At 38.0% G+C, this 15759-nt stretch overlaps 4 protein-coding genes across 7 annotated transcripts; 3 read left to right on the forward strand and 1 right to left on the reverse strand.

Annotated features, from left to right (window-relative positions):
• Positions 1 to 164: 164 nt before the first annotated feature.
• LOC129744343 (mitochondrial Rho GTPase) lies at positions 165 to 6462 on the reverse strand. Of its 2 annotated transcripts, XM_055736815.1 has the most exons (8): positions 6264 to 6462; positions 5372 to 5704; positions 4313 to 4518; positions 4096 to 4248; positions 3248 to 4036; positions 2773 to 3179; positions 1852 to 1914; positions 165 to 1508 (listed from the first exon to the last, which is right to left on the reverse strand). In XM_055736815.1, exons 2-8 carry the CDS (start codon positions 5580 to 5582, stop codon positions 1370 to 1372), a joined length of 1968 nt encoding a protein of 655 aa, XP_055592790.1. In that variant the 5' UTR covers positions 5583 to 5704; positions 6264 to 6462; the 3' UTR covers positions 165 to 1369. The 2 variants fall into 2 exon arrangements, with proteins under 2 accessions (XP_055592790.1, XP_055592792.1); XM_055736817.1 differs by lacking the exon at positions 1852 to 1914.
• A 792-nt stretch (positions 6463 to 7254) lies between these two features.
• LOC129744667 (sepiapterin reductase) lies at positions 7255 to 10587 on the forward strand. 3 transcript variants are annotated; one of them, XM_055737302.1, is made up of 4 exons: positions 7255 to 7388; positions 7522 to 7759; positions 7984 to 8335; positions 9620 to 10587. In XM_055737302.1, the coding sequence occupies exon 4, from the start codon at positions 9647 to 9649 to the stop codon at positions 10451 to 10453; it is 807 nt and encodes a 268-aa protein (XP_055593277.1). In that variant the 5' UTR covers positions 7255 to 7388; positions 7522 to 7759; positions 7984 to 8335; positions 9620 to 9646; the 3' UTR covers positions 10454 to 10587. The 3 variants fall into 3 exon arrangements, with proteins under 3 accessions (XP_055593277.1, XP_055593279.1, XP_055593278.1); XM_055737304.1 differs by lacking the exon at positions 7522 to 7759 and having other exon boundaries at positions 7316 to 7470; XM_055737303.1 differs by lacking the exon at positions 7255 to 7388 and having other exon boundaries at positions 7477 to 7759.
• LOC129742380 (uncharacterized) lies at positions 7555 to 8318 on the forward strand. Its single transcript, XM_055734280.1, has 2 exons — positions 7555 to 7759; positions 7984 to 8318. The coding sequence occupies exons 1-2, from the start codon at positions 7555 to 7557 to the stop codon at positions 8316 to 8318; spliced, it is 540 nt and encodes a 179-aa protein (XP_055590255.1).
• A 64-nt stretch (positions 10588 to 10651) lies between the features above and the next one.
• LOC129742381 (ribosomal L1 domain-containing protein CG13096) lies at positions 10652 to 11011 on the forward strand. The gene has a single exon (XM_055734281.1). It carries the CDS (start codon positions 10652 to 10654, stop codon positions 11009 to 11011), a length of 360 nt encoding a protein of 119 aa, XP_055590256.1.
• Positions 11012 to 15759: the final 4748 nt, after the last annotated feature.

The following is a 15759-nucleotide window of genomic DNA, read 5'->3' on the forward strand; positions in this document are numbered from 1 at the left end:
GAAACTGAAATTACTAAAAAAAAAATTAACAAGAGTCACTTTTAAAAAGGTTAAACAAAGAGTAATATTAATTTGATTAAGTAGTTCAGTTTAAACTAAACTAAACGTTTAATGAGCAAAGACATTAAAATTTCGGATTAAGAAACAAAAAAAACACCATCGAGTTTACTGAACGATTCAATAATTTTTATTCGGTCATACTACTCTTACAATCGTTCTGCAAATATGCAAGATTTACACGAAACAAAAAGCAATATTCTATGGGTCCTATTGTGCTAGATGCGGCGGGTGAGAACTATTCACGTGTTAGTACTTTGCACTAATAAATCAGGCAAAACGATAGACCTATTTGTTAGGAATTACGTTCCTAGCCCCGATTCGCATAATAGGGTTCCATCATTGAATGTTAAATTATACACGCTATTTGATGCCATAACTGCAACTGCATATAAATTCAGCTGTTATAAACCACCCTTCTTTAGGATCTTGCATGACGCCTTGGCCAAGATAAGCTACCTAGCAGCTTAATCGATTTGTTTCCAGTGGGACACATGATGGGCGTATGCATATTTACTCCTTGACGTATTATTTAGAACTTTGGGAAGAAGTATAAACTTTCGGAATAGCCTTATGTACGTATGCTTATGCTGAAGATATAACTAGACTAGCAAATTGTAATAAGTATAGTAAAACCTATTCTATTGAAAACGCGTTATTCAAATAAACAAAGGCAAACTCAACTGTTTTGTGTAAATTCTTGTAAATAAAATCAGACTTCAAAATAATGACAATAATATAAACCAATTTTGCACAAGGTGAGAAGAACAGGGAGAAGATAAGTACAGCTTATAAAGGAAGCTTTTAAACTGCTAACTCAAGTGTACGAGTTTGAAAGTTTGTTTTGCTGATCAAGTTTCTCTCCAAATAAGCCTAGCTGGAATTTTTCGATCATTTACAAAGCGAACATTTAGTTTCGATTCACGGCTGCGAAGCCGCCATGAATCCATAAGTTCTAGTACGGTTACATTCTGTATCTTGGTACACAATCGTAAATCTTATATTGTTAAACTTTAAGACCAAATGATACCTATTTACAAAATAAAGATAAAATATAAATGTTCAACAATTTGGTTCATTCCATTTGTTTACTAGAAGATTGTTTTTGAAGAAACGATTAATTTCCCGTCTTTTGAAACAATCATACGAACATGTTTCTGATATTTTTCATGAGTACCTCTACGTTTTTTACCTTGAAACAACTCAAAATGCTAGGAAATTATATTGTTCTAGCTTCTATTAATTGTATTTCAATTTGGATTATCGATGACTAATGGAACACGTTAGCGCAGCAACGTACCGTGTATTACGTTCATCGCGTCGAGTGTGAACTGGAACCGTGGAAAGCTTTGACCACAAAAAAACCAACGATGGTAGCAGCGGCAATACCGAGGCCAGCCTTCCACCACATGAGCGGATCGCTGGACATGAGCCCAAATTGTTTCAGGTGCCTGTAATGAGAAATTTTAGTTATTATGAATAATAAGTGGGGCCTTATGTTTCAATTTTAAGTTTACTACACAAAGCGATGTTCGATATTCAAGTGTTATTTACAATTGATTTAATTTTTGAATTTATGATTTTTTGTTGTTGCAGGAATGAATACGAATCAACGAGTATAAGTTTCATAGGTGAGGGTTAGTGAATGGTATGTCTGTCGCATTTTTAAGGTGTCTCAAATTTGTTAGACTCATCGACTACATATCGTTTTTATATACAAGATCAGCTGTTTGATAAATATATTTGCTACACTACAAGAAGTACACACCACTAATTATAACAACACCAACTTACGTTTGTTCCCACAGCTGTACCAATCTATGCTTATAGAAAAGAATCCACGCGGCTTGGAAACGACTAAATATGTATGATGTGAGAAAAAAAAGGAGAAAAAAGTTTGCCTGTTTTACTAAAGATACTTTCGAAAGCTTCTGCTATCGCCAGAACTTGGGTAATCAATTTCGAACAATTTTGGTCTACTGATACGAAGTAAACTTCTAATATTATCATGCTTCAGTTTTAAAAAAAGTTTAATTATAAAATTTGATTCAAATTTCATGCCTTTGGTAAAATGATTTTCTTCTCAAGGTTTAAATGATCTGAGTAGACAGAGTTGTAGTTTCTGAGATGTGCCATATGGATATTTTCGAGTAGTATTATTAAAAATTGTGAAGTTATTCACATAGCTATCTATCTATAAAACGTTATCTTCACTTCAACCCTCATTCTTTAAGAAATGTTGTTCGACTTCAAAATTCTTGTGATTTACCTATTGTTATTATAAATCTAGTATTTCTAATTTTAATAAATTTAATAATTGAGATTTTATTTAAATTTTAGAAAAAAAAACTCAAAAAATTGAAAGTTTTTTGGGGCATGCAGAAATCTGTGAGAAAGACAAGATCATATAATATCATGTTTATGTGATAGAATAAAAAATAAATACTTAATGATAATTTTTACTGTAGTGAAACGTGTGGAAGCTGTAAATTTAATGCACTCAAATTTTGTACGACACTGAGTTTAAATTAAAGTACTTTACTGTGAGAATCTAGAAAAAAAAATCAACCCTACATCAAGCATTCCACCACAAAATCGATTGTGCCATCAGCATTATACCTCTCGCGGTGCCCCATCAAAGTGTACTTTCAAAACTCGAAAACAACCGCAATCGTATTGAAAAGAAAAGAACCCAATCATCAAGCTTTTACTCACGGGAATGCAGCCATTGTCGCCAGTTTGGTGAAGATGTCTTTCTTGTTGTGCTTGATGCTGAAATACTGCGGCGGTAGCAGTTTGTACTTGTGGCAGAAATCGGGAGCCTGCAGCAGATAGTCTTGCCGGATTTCCTCCATGTCGGCTTTGGCTCCCACGACCAGTACCGGAATTTTGCTTTCGGCAAAGTACTTAATGTATATCCGGGCAATGTACTCGAACGATTTCGAATCGTTCACATCGTACACCAGACAGGCCACATCGCAATTGACTTCACTGGGTTGCAAAGGATCCAGCACCTGACGGACATCGATGTCACGCAGTACCAGATACTTTTCCTGGCCGTAAACCTGCACAGTGTTGATGGCAAACTGGTTCGTGCCCCGGATGTCTTTATCCGTTAGTTTCTGTTTGGGGTGTTCAAGAAATTTAAGATAAGTTATAATGAAAATAAACCCTATTAATGCACACTTACCTTCATATCATTTGCGAGAAATGCCCTGCAGAAGGCAGTTTTACCCGACCCCTTGGGACCGATAACGTGGCACATGTACACAGACCGGCTGTTCTGCTTTTTGGCTAGATCGATTCGCCGCTCCCGGGTGATGTGGATTGCCGCCAGTTGCGATTCGTTTTCGTGCACATTGAAACCCAAATAGGCCAGATATTCGAGACTTTTGTTGAGGTCGACCAGAGTCATCAACGTCCAGCGACACATCCAACCGTGCAGCGTTGGCCATCCGTTTTCGTTCGTTGGCACCGTTCGCTTGATGTCGGTAGAGAATGGTGGACAAGGACACGCACTGAACACCACCCGGAACTCTTCCGGCGATAGGGCTCCATCTCCATCCTTGTCGCTTCGTTCGAATAACGAAACCAAAAACTGTTGACCCCGGTGGGAGAGCTCGGTACTGCTGCCAGGCGGAATTTTTACCGGCGGATGAAGATATTCTGAACTCATTTCCAGACTTTCGTTGTAACCGAAGCGTCTCAAAACGGCCCAGGTGGTTTCGTTTCTCCCTCGCTGAATGAAGAGGCAGTGCAAGAAGAGAAACCCATTCAAGGTAACCGAATCGTTCCGGATGCCATCGGGTGTGTTCTTCATCAGAACGGCCTTCACTTCGTCCAGCACCTGAGGCTGCAAGGGTGCATTGAAGCAGCGTCGCTGGAAGTGATTCAACTCGTAATCGTTCAGCAGATTGTCTCCGTCGATGTCACAAACTTTGAATATCCTTACGAGGGCCTTCTTACACGCATCTGTTAGCTGTAAAACAAAAATTGTTTCTATTTTATTGGAATTTTGAACCCCAGTAAAAAAAATACTTCTTGTTCTTCCATGATATATAGCGGCGCCGTTGGATGTAAAACTGCCTTTTGGGCATAGTAAAACATTTCCGATATATTGTGCAATGTTTTGGCCGAACACTCGACGCAACTCTCGACTTCTGGGAATTCTTCCATAATCGTCAGGACATGCTGGAAAAAGATCAATCATAAATCATAAATTTATTCCGATAGCATAAAACCAATTCTAACTCACATCAATCGTTGAGTAATCGATGAGGTCGATTTTGTTTCCCACCAGGACGACGGGCTTCCGCACGTCCCCTGCACTTTCCCGGATCACCGGTAGCCAATGGGATGTGATACGGTCCAGTGATTCGTCGCATTCCACTGAGTACACTATGCAAACAACGTGGGCCTTCTGGATCTCTTCTGCCAGTTGTTCATCCGTTTGCTCGATGGCTGAGGAAGAAATATGAACAGAATGACTTAAATTAGCACAAAATTTGCCTTCGATTCTGAGTTTGGGTAAGTCTTATTAACAAATTTCGTAATTCCTGCATTTAGAGTGGGAAAAAACAAATGTTTCGAAAATCGAATACGTTGAGCTTTTTATCACTTTTGAGATAGACAACCATTTATGTCACTAAATTGATAATTATTTCAACAAATGTTGCCATTATATTATATATTTATCTCCGTACAACGGTTCTTAACAAAAGTTAAGCTGAAAATGCCAGTTCCGACTAATTATAGGTATGTCTTTTAATTTTTTATATCCTGCTGAGCCATAAATATGATCACTTTTAAAATAAACAAAAATCTATCATATTTTCAATCATATTAATTTGGTTGAATCTACTGTACTTATTGTTGAATGCATGAAATCAATCATACCATTATGGTTGAATCTATTATAATTATTGTTTAACGCATAAAAACAATCATGACAGTATACTTGAATCTATTACAGTTATTGTTGAATGCATAAACTCAATCAGATAATCTATCATTGTATGCTGAATTCAAAAGTTCAAGAATCAATAAGAATTCGCCGGTGTTATCAAAAGGCGCTAGAAATCGAGATTCGGGAACGAAAGTGGAGATGGATTGGGCACATGCTGCGAAGAGATGAAAACGAGATTTGCAGAAAAGCGCTCGACTGGAATCCATTCGGTATTTTTGGCAACTGGCTTTGAGTACTGAATATTTTTACTGAACAGCTGGCAATTTTAACCGATTTTTTTTAATATGTTAGTGTTGAGAACTGAACAAAGTTTTAAAAGAGAATTTAAGGTTAACTTTTTCAACTCACATGAATAATCCACAATATTCGTTGGCACCTGTTCCGGCGTCACGTCTGCCGGTATGGTAATCTCCTCGGCTTTGGTAGGTACATCCTCCGGGAACTCTTCGCTGACCAGCGACAGTATCAGTGAAGTTTTGCCGACGCCCTGGTCGCCGACGAGCAGAATTCGAACGTGCCTCCGGTGGAGCGACGACGAAGACGATGACCAGACCACCATCTTTCACCGCTTGGATTGAGCCCGATGGGGATGGTGGCTCTCGAAGGCTGGATGCCTTTTTGTTTTAGCTTGCGAGAATGTTTTTACTGTAGGTCAGGAAAGCGAGAAATTCACATTCGGTGCTGTAAAGAAAAAACAAAAAAAAATAGTATTCATTTACGCTTTTTTCATATTAAAACAACATTAATCAAAAGTAATCAATAACGAAAAATTGTAGGATGGGGGACACTTTTCGATTCACTCACTAGTCGCTTGATCCAAAACTCACTGGTTAACGGGATGATGTTAGTAAAGTTCCCACGGTTGCCGCTTTACTTTCTCCCTGTGGGGTCCAATGGACGAATGCATTTTAAAACGAACATTCCCATGGCATGAAAGTTCCAGGGCTAGATTATTTTGCACATCACAAGTCTCGACATATTTGGTACATACTTTCTAAATTTGGAATTTTATATTAACTATTTTACTATTTTTATGTTTCTACAGCCAATATTACCAGTCAAGACTCTGAGATAGCAACTTGAATGCACCTAGATGAAGCAATTTTGCGGCGCTGGACCACCAACATGAAAACCCAACACTCCCCCACCGAGTTTTCCGATTTTCATTACGCCTGTGATGTTTTTTTTATGACGACACAGTTATGAAACCATTTTTAACCAAGTCAACATCAGCACTTACCTTCCGAAATCAAAATATTCCTCCGAATTGGGTTTAAGCGCGAGACCAAACACTAATCCCCAAACCCATCGAAATGTGCCCGCGATCAAAGGTTTTTTCACTAGCCAGGGCAAAATGTTTTCCACGGTACTTTTTGCGAATATGAAAGAAAAACTTGATACCCGAGCAGCTCCACGGCACACGGCAACTCGCTCGCGGACGATGCATGCGATGACGGAAAAGCTGCATGATGGGGGCGAAATACCAATTTGTGTGTTGAATTTTAACCAAAACAAACACTCTAATTTTTAAAGGTTGTACATATAACATTAAGGCGTGTCAATTTATTGATACTCTTCATGTAAATGCATTATCTGCTATAATTTTAAAGACAAAAGGAATCCGAAAGGCATTTTCCACATAACTTAATTTTTGTTCATGCAAGGATTCAATTATTTTTTCAAACGATTTTTTAATGAACATTATAAAAAAGGAATCATTTAAAATAGTTCAAAACAACGCGTGCATATGTGATATAACATATAACTCAATTCGAGTAAAAAGGCCAAGTTGGACTGTAAATCGAACTTTTCGAGCTTGGTTGCCTGTATCTGAAGGGGTCTGAATCTGAAGCTGTAAGATTTAATGTTTTATAGAAAATGTTTTCTGTTACGGTTGTTCCGGAACTTCCATAGAGTCTTCAAGGGTCATTGCTGTTCATGATTCAGTCAAAAAGCTTTATTCGAGGCGATTTTTTTTAAATTTTTTAATTTTAAACTGTTTTTAAAAGATCGCTAAAAAAATCCATCGCTGAACGCAAACCTTTTTGAACAAGTAAATGGATAGGAATTTAACAGTCAGCTAAGGTGCAAATTCCAAATTGGTTCCATATGGAACAGAAAAGTTTAACTTTTAATTTAAAAAAATATGCCCAGAATTATAATCTTAAAAGGTGAGAGTTTCCTTATAACGGATCATTTTTTTAACTTATCTCTCCTTCAAATGTTTGTCCCTCTCAGTTGTGATCAAATTATGCTTCCGTCTGCGTATTTTTATGTTACCGTGTAAAATTTCAAAAATATGAAAATTTTCGAGGTCGGTTCGGATCTTGTAATAGCTGATTAATGTTTTTTCGCAAATCATCAGGTAATTTTGACTAGTTCCCTGCTTAAATGAACAGTGAGATTGTTAAACCATAAACTAGGCCCAGTGAGCGATTATTTCTAAGGTTGGTATCACCATTTTTCCTCATCTCTTCAATTACTTGGTGGGGGTATAGAAATTCGCCATTACTAACGACGGATCAGAGATAATGAGTGTGACGGCCGATCCTTGGACAGGCATCGGTAACAACAGTATTGATCGAGACTCGACAGAGATAGGCGGATCAGCGGAGGCAGCATCAACATTACAATTTGAAGATAACTTTGAACCTGTAGTGGAAGCTTCGTCCAACAATAATCAGCTCCCTCGAGACGGTCGACTTCCAGATTCCGATAGCTATCTGGCTACCTTAGGTAATTTTCTAATCTCAATAATCACGTTATCAATCAGTCGAAGATGTGCTCAGATGTTAATTTTTTTCTAACTCTTATCTAAGCACACACAATGAGGCTTGTGCTTATTGTATTACTGATAACAATGTTATGTCTTTGACAAAAATGTTTTAGGCAATAGAAAAGACTATTTTTCATTTATTTTTTTGATTTTTTTTTTACTTGTTTTCCGCAATAATCAACAGAAAGCCGTTTGAAACGCCTGAAGACCAACCCGAGCGTCCTGCAGCAGCTGGCCGAACGGCGAGAGGCTTGCATGCAACATCTGCTGAACGATTCGACAGCGCCAATCGGAAACGATCTCAGCTTGTACCTCGAGCTGGACGAGCCAGTCAACAATCGGGAAATCTTGCGTCTAATCCGGCCCGAACAGCCCCTATCGGTTGCAGAGGTGGTCCATTTGGTAAATCACGATCAACTTGAGCGGCAGCAACAGGAACAACAGGATCTAGCTGCTGTAGAATTTGCCACAGGCAAGGACGGGGAGGAAAGTGGAACGGAAAGCTCGACCAGTCGCTAAGTCACGATAATTAAGCGGTGAGTATATACGTTCAATCGATGATGATTTGACGAGATGTTTTTGCTTTTGTTTGTTTCTCCGATTGTAATGATACCAGATACATCTCATGCTAATGCACCGACTAATTTAGGTGATGCTTGTTGCGCACTGAAAGGTGAATTATGTCAATGTGCATGAGGAAGCATTATAGAGGTGGAAATGTGTGACTCATCCCTCGACTATCATGCACCGATACCGATTTGTAATGAACATTCTAGCATTGGGATTTTCACCCCACGTTCTTTTTATAAAATCTTTTACATACAATTTTCTAAAATTTCTAAAATTGTTATAGCGATTGGTTTTTAGTTTAATAATGAATCTTGTTGGACGATATTCTAAAAGTGATGTAAAGTCTCCGTGCATGAATGTTTAAGGTCCAGGGAGGCAGTCAATATTTTCACTAGAATAGCATAAAACGGACACCAGAAATTGATTGTTTCTTCATGAAATTTTGCATCATGTATCGCCCTGTGGGTTGTTTTGGTCCAACGAAAGAAAAAACATATTTGCATAAAGTCGGAGGACTCTAATACTCAATAGCAATTTGGACAGCGGGTCACACGGTTTTTGATAGTTTAGGACCCCCGGAAGTATGCAAACATTGTTTCTCTTTCGATGTACATACACACCCCACAGGCTGATACATGAATTTTCATGAAGAAATACATTATCGGATGTCCGGTAGCTTCGTAGTAAGGCTATTTTGGTAAAAATCTTGGCCACCCATGTTTCAGACTGATTTTTGAAAAAGCACTGATTTCGGATATCAAGAACTTAAGTCTCATTTCTCATGTTCAAGTCTCAGGTTACATTTTTCATTTCTCAGGTCTCCAGTCACACTTCGGTGATTAATGTTTCCAGTCTCAGGTCTCATACCTCGGTCTCAAGCCTAAGTTTTAGTTCTCCATTATAATGTCTTATGTCCGATATGTCAAGTTTTAAGCCTAGTCAACACTAGGCAAGTGATACTGCACTGTTAGTTACTGAGACGAATTCGAGGTCTCCCATACTTGTCAGGCGGCTATGAATATCTCGACATCACTAGTTTTAATTTAACATTACATTCTCCGAAGGCTATCCTTCAACCCTATCGACAAGTTCTGCGGCCCCTGATCGTTACCCCCTGGGATATTGTTTAAATAATCTTCGTTATTTTAGTAACTTCTTACGAAGATTGCAGCGAGCCGTTCGAATTTATTCCAAACGCAACTCTTTATAACCCCCATTGTATTTATTGAACTATTCAACACCATTCACAGGAGACCCTCCAATCCAAAGGGAGCAAAATGTCTACGGACAGCAGCAGCAATGCGATCAACTTCTCCCAGGTGGCATACCTGCTGGTAACGGGAGCTTCGCGAGGCATCGGCCAGCGTATGGCTATCGAAACGTCCCGCAAATTTAAACCCGGCTCCATTGTGGTTCTGTTGGCACGATCGGCCTCCGGATTGGAAGCGACCCGGGCGGAGATATTGGATGCCAACCCGCACATCACTGTCGTTACCAGTTCGGTAGATTTGAGCAACGCTTCCAAGGATTTGCTGGAGGAAATAATAGAAAAATCGCTGGCCAAAACTCCATTGGAGACTTTTGAACTGGCCGGTATCATTCATAATGTTGGCACAATTGGCAATGTTGAAAGGAAGGCTATCGACATGGATGACCGTCAGGAATGGGAAGATTACTTCGCTACCAATGTTGTAACGGTTGGTGTTTTGAACAGCTGCTTTTTGCGGAAATTTAAGGCTAGTCCTTCGAAGTTGGTAGTAAATGTTACTTCGAAGGCTTGTATCATTCCCTTCAAAAGTATGGGCTTCTATTGTTCCGGTAAAGCTGCTCGCGAAATGTACTTCAAAGTACTGGCCGATGAAGAACCGGGTCTTGTAGTGCTCAACTATTCACCTGGCCCGGTTGATACCGACATGACCATTGATATTCAAGGCCGCTCGAATGCCGAAGAGATTAGAAATTATTTTAGGGGATTGAGAGAAACTACAACGATCCTTACTACTCAACAAACAACTGCGAAATTTTTAAGCATTCTCGAAGACGGCCAGTTCAAGTCCGGAGATCATGTTGATTACTACGATTAAAACAGGGTTAAAACGACCGAAAAGAAACATTCCACTTATACCTTAGATTGTGCTCCGTGTTGTCTGTTATTTTTTATACTCATTTGCATCCAATAAATATACATCTATTATAGCTTCAAGCAAATAACCTGTGTGTTTCTTGTCTCTTTGCAGTGATCCGAAATCCTTTCCCCAACCCACACACTCAAAACAACAGCTATGAATTCCAACTTCGGTCGGACGTTCCTTTTTCTAACAAACCTGGCCTGGAAGAGTCGGGTAACGCTTCCGGTGCTGATCACGGCCGGGTTTATGATCCTAAACTTCCGCTGGGAAGTGGAGATAAACATTCACACCGAACGGATCGCCATCCCGAGAGACGGTCGAGGAGGACCGGGTGCAGGTATGGAAGGTGGCGGTAGAAATGTTGCCTTCAATTATCACCACGATGATGCGTGGGAATCAACCGATAGCGATGAGGATGATGACGATGACGAAGATGATGAGGATGACGATGAAGAGACCGATTATGATGAAGAGGATATGAACGAGGGTGAAATTTTTACGATGAACTTGTAATTTATGAATTGGCGATGAGGTCAGAACGATTGCGCAGATCACGTTTTGAAGAATGAGTGCTCTCTCCTCCTAATGTAATGTTTTATTTATCCTCGAATAACTTCAAAATAAATAAATTATTGAATGTGTGTAAATGTTTTATTTTGTATGCTTCTTTTGTTTGAACAAATTAGCCGTGCTCTCCCGCGTAAAAAAGTTACAATTTGGATGACAAAGAAACAGCATATTATTTAACTTTCGCACATACATTATATTTTATGCTATTCAGTGTTGAAAAGTGAACATTTCGACACTGGAAACAGTAATCTTATTTTATTTTTGGCATTTCGGCGAGTAATGAAAATTCAAGGTAGAATTTTTAGACAGAAAATGAAAGTATTATAAGAGGAAAAATCAAAGTTAGAGTGCTTACGGTAGAAGAAATTGAATAGTTGTGGAAAATGTGAGCAGGGCTTTTGTTTTGTGAACAGCTTTTGAACTACTTGCGTGATTCTTTGCCCCTCGCCGTTTCAATGTTGATAGGAAGCGATGAAGAAACCCATCGCATTCCTACCCACATTGAAACACGGACGGACGGACAGTATCGAAAAGTGCTACTTTTCAGCACTGAAATCAGTGTCGAAAAGTCCATTTCACTTAATCATAAATTTTCAGTCGTTGACATGGTCGTTGTTATTTGTTGACATTTTCAAGGGAATTTTCGGAATTTGTAAGACTGTTAGTAGATATACATGAAAAAAAGTCATGTCTGTCCCATATACAGTATGCAAAAAATGTTTATCCACCCCCAGCGAAAAACTAGATTTATCCAAAAAACCCTACGGAAAATTAAAACACAGTTAATCACGCAGCGAAAAGGTTTTTTATTTCAAAGGAAAGTGCCACAAAAACAAAGGATTTTTTCCTTTGGTTTTGGGACAAATAAAAATTCTTTTGGTTCAAAAGCATTTTCCTTTGTTTCAAAGAATTTTTCTTTTGAAAAATCTTTGAATCAAAATCTTAATACTTTGAAACAAAAAACAGTTTCATTTGATACAAAGTTGTTTTCGTTCGCCACAATGATTTAGATTTAGATTTAGATTTAAAAAGATTGGTTCATTGAACCATTTTTCATTTATTCCAATTGGAGGTCATATTTCCTGTTGTTTTGAAATTCCTATTAGGAATTTCAAAAAATAAAAAGAAAGAAGTTTATATGTTAAATTTTTTTTTATTTACAACAGATGAAACACTTGGCCACAAACTAGTTCACTAAAATCGATCCGGTCCAAATTTTTGTCGACCTGACCGCTGGATTTGGAGCGGAGTCATCGTGCGCAGCTTTCATCTCGGTTGAGGCATCCACGGAAACCATCCTTCGGCTCTGGTTCTGTAAAAACGCAATCACTTATAGAAAATCTTCGATATTCACTCTTTAATTAACATTCTTACCATACTTCATCCTGAATCCTTCTTATATAGCTAACTCTGACCTACATTTTCACACGACCATCCAAACTTGATTCGATTTTTCGGTTTTATATTCTTCTTGCAAGGCAAATCAAAATATCTTTTGAATCAAAGGCTGAAGTTTTTATTTAAAGGAATCATTTCTTTAAGTTAAAAACATTTTCCTTTGGTTCAAAAAAAGTTGACTTTGTTTTAAAAGAAATCAGCTCAATTAACATTAATTTAGAATCAAAGTATTTGCTTAAATTCAAAATCCAGAAATATTTAGTTCAAAGAATTAATTCTTTGTTTCAAAAAATATTTTTTTGAATCAAAAACAAAAGTTTTTGGTTCAAATAAAACAGGTGTTAGATTCAAAATAATGAATGTTTTGAAACAAAATCATTTTTGTTTTGGTTCAAAAGCCTAGTTTTCTCTGCGTGATTGTTGTTCAGTTTATCATTGTTTATGTTGAAACAAAGTCAATTCATTCAAGTTCCAAATAAAAAATATATTCTGTTTCATTTGAGATATGATGTCAAAAAAAAGATAAAAAATAACGCAAAAAAAGTTTATCCACCCCTCTGGCTCACATAGCTTTAGTACTTCGTGTGACCTCATTTGGCTTCAATAACTGCTTGACAACGTCGTGGCATCGATTCAACAAGCTTAGCGGTTGTTTCCTGGGTGATTTTGTCCCATTCAGTTGAGATTACCTGCCGCAATTGCTGGATGCTTGTTGGTTTTTGCTCCTGAACCTTAATTTTCAAAATTGACGAGAGATGCTCGATCGGATTAAGGTCGGGAGACTGTGCTGGTAACTACATAACCTTGATACGATTTTCTTTGAACCATTGCGAAACCAGCATTGAGTTGTGTTTTGAATCTCCGTCTTGTTGGAACTTATATCTGCGCCCCAAGCTTAGCTTTTGTGCAGACGCTGTTAGTTTCCGCTTCAAAATATCCAAATAAACTTCCTTGGTCATGATTCCATCGATGAATTCAAGTTCTCCAACGCTGGATGTAGCCATAGATCCCCACACCATGACTCTACCGGCAAATGAAAATCAAAGTTATGCTCAGTTGGCTGAAAAATCAATGTTTGTTAAGTAACGCACCACCGCCATGCTTGTCTGTAGGCCGCATACACTCCTTTTTCAAACTTTCACCGGTTCGCCGCCATTTTCTTGTGATACCATCAGACCCAAAAAGGATTACTTTCTACTCATCTGATCAAATCACCTTGTTCCAGTCATCACTGGTCCATGAAATGTGGTCCTGGGCCTATCTTTTTTGATATTTTTTGCGGACAACCATGGCTTCTTGAGCGCTACTCTGCCCTTAAGACCTTTCTTATGAAGACGATTTCGCACGGATTGTGATGTCAGTTGAATGGAAAATTGGCTTTCAATCTGTTTGCAATTTTCGGGGCTGATAGTCCCCCGCCCAGCTCTGCCTTCTTCACGATAGCTCTGTCAATTCGGCCTGTAGGTTTGGAGGACGCCCCGATCGCTTAGCTGGTGAGATTGAACCACGCTGTTTGTACCCCTGAACAATCCTAGCAACCGTATCTTTATTAAGCTGGACAATATCGGCAATATTACGGTAGCTTTTGCCGGTTTTGTGCTGTTCAACAATCAAATTTCGGATGCTGATCGAAATTTGTGCTTTTTTTGGCATTTTGCAACCAATTACTTCCAATTTTGAACACGAAACACGAAACGAAAACTTCAAGAGCGCTAAATGACAGCTAGACACAATGTTTACATTCAAGAAAGCTGTAGGCTACACACTAAAACCACTGACCATACTGACTGGACACTCGATTTCGTTTTCTGGATAATTTTTCCAGAAAAAAAAACAAAAAAAAAATCATTTTTCCAACAGTACGCAATGTCGATTCCAGAGTGCGCATCGATCGATTTGAAGAAATGCTATCCCAGTTAGGAAATGCCACCCAACTTTAAAAATAAAACACGCAATTTCTACGATAAAATCGGGCTAAACAGGACCATTTTTCCTACAGGGCATTTTTTGTCAAATTTTTCAGGTTCGCCACCTGCCGTCGGTATTGCGAACCTGCAAAAGCTGACAACAAAAAATTAGACAGAAAATGGTTGAATTTTTGTTCTAAGAGTCAAGTCAGTGTGGTCAGTGCTAAAACTTTGTAAAACACACTTAAATCGTAGTATCCAACTTTATTTGGGTATTTTTTACCCTTTTTCATACCACATAAAACCCCGAGAAAAGATATAAACGCCGTATTTTCAATGGCAATATAATAAATAAACAAAAAAGGATACATTGTGGAGGAACATTCATGAAATTAACTTGATTTTCACCAGAAAAAACATAACAATTGTAAATTTGTGAGGTGGGTGGATAATTTTTTTTTTGCATACTGTAAAATATACCCGCAAAACTGTCCAATATGTCAATTTTTACAGAATGCCTTCAAATGGCTCAAATAGCCAATTTACGTTAATTATACAAATATTCATACAATCTGTGAGACAAACTAAGCAATCACAGCAAATTTTTTTTGCTGGAAACCAGCAATTTTTTGCTGGTTTTTGTCCCGCTGACTTTCCAGCAAAATATGCAGCAATTTAAATTGCTGGAAAAAACAGCAAACGTTCTAGCTGGTTTCCAGCAATGCAAATTGCTGGAAAATCAGCAATCCAGATTGCTGAAAACCAGCTATTTCTTTCAACACAACCGGCTGTATTTAGTATCAAATTGATATTTTAATTCAAAATTAAATTTTGATTTGGCTGTGCATATAATCAGCAATAAAACAATTATTTCTTCCCTTCTTTCAATAAAGGGATATATTTATTTCCAAAAACCGATATTATTTTTCAATATTCTATAACCATGGCTCTGGGCTGGCAGCTTTGTGCCAAAGTGTTGATCATCCGCCTCCTGTAAAAATAGCTTTGATTAGAATATTTCAGAGAATATCTATCTGTCCAAGAAAAACTCACCCTTGACTTGTTATCTGGTTGCTGAATATATAGGAAAATCAAATAATTATATCAATAGACCCAAAATTCGTAAAATAGAATCTCACCTTTCTTCGCGTACGAAACAAAAACAAACTCCAAATTGACAACTCGATTGCTGATTTTCCAGCAAACTAGATCAATTGCTGGAAAGTCCAGCAATTTGAAAACCGATTGCTGATTTTTCAGCAAAAATAACAAGAACACAACCGAATGCTGAAAAATCCAACAATTCGAAAACCGATTGCTGGTTTCCAGCAAAACTTTGGGTTGCTTTCCAGCAAATTTTTTTGCTGGAAATCGAGGCAAAAATTT

This window comes from Uranotaenia lowii, chromosome 2, assembly GCF_029784155.1.
Source record: "Uranotaenia lowii strain MFRU-FL chromosome 2, ASM2978415v1, whole genome shotgun sequence".
In the NCBI taxonomy this organism is placed as follows: Eukaryota; Metazoa; Arthropoda; class Insecta; order Diptera; family Culicidae; genus Uranotaenia; species Uranotaenia lowii.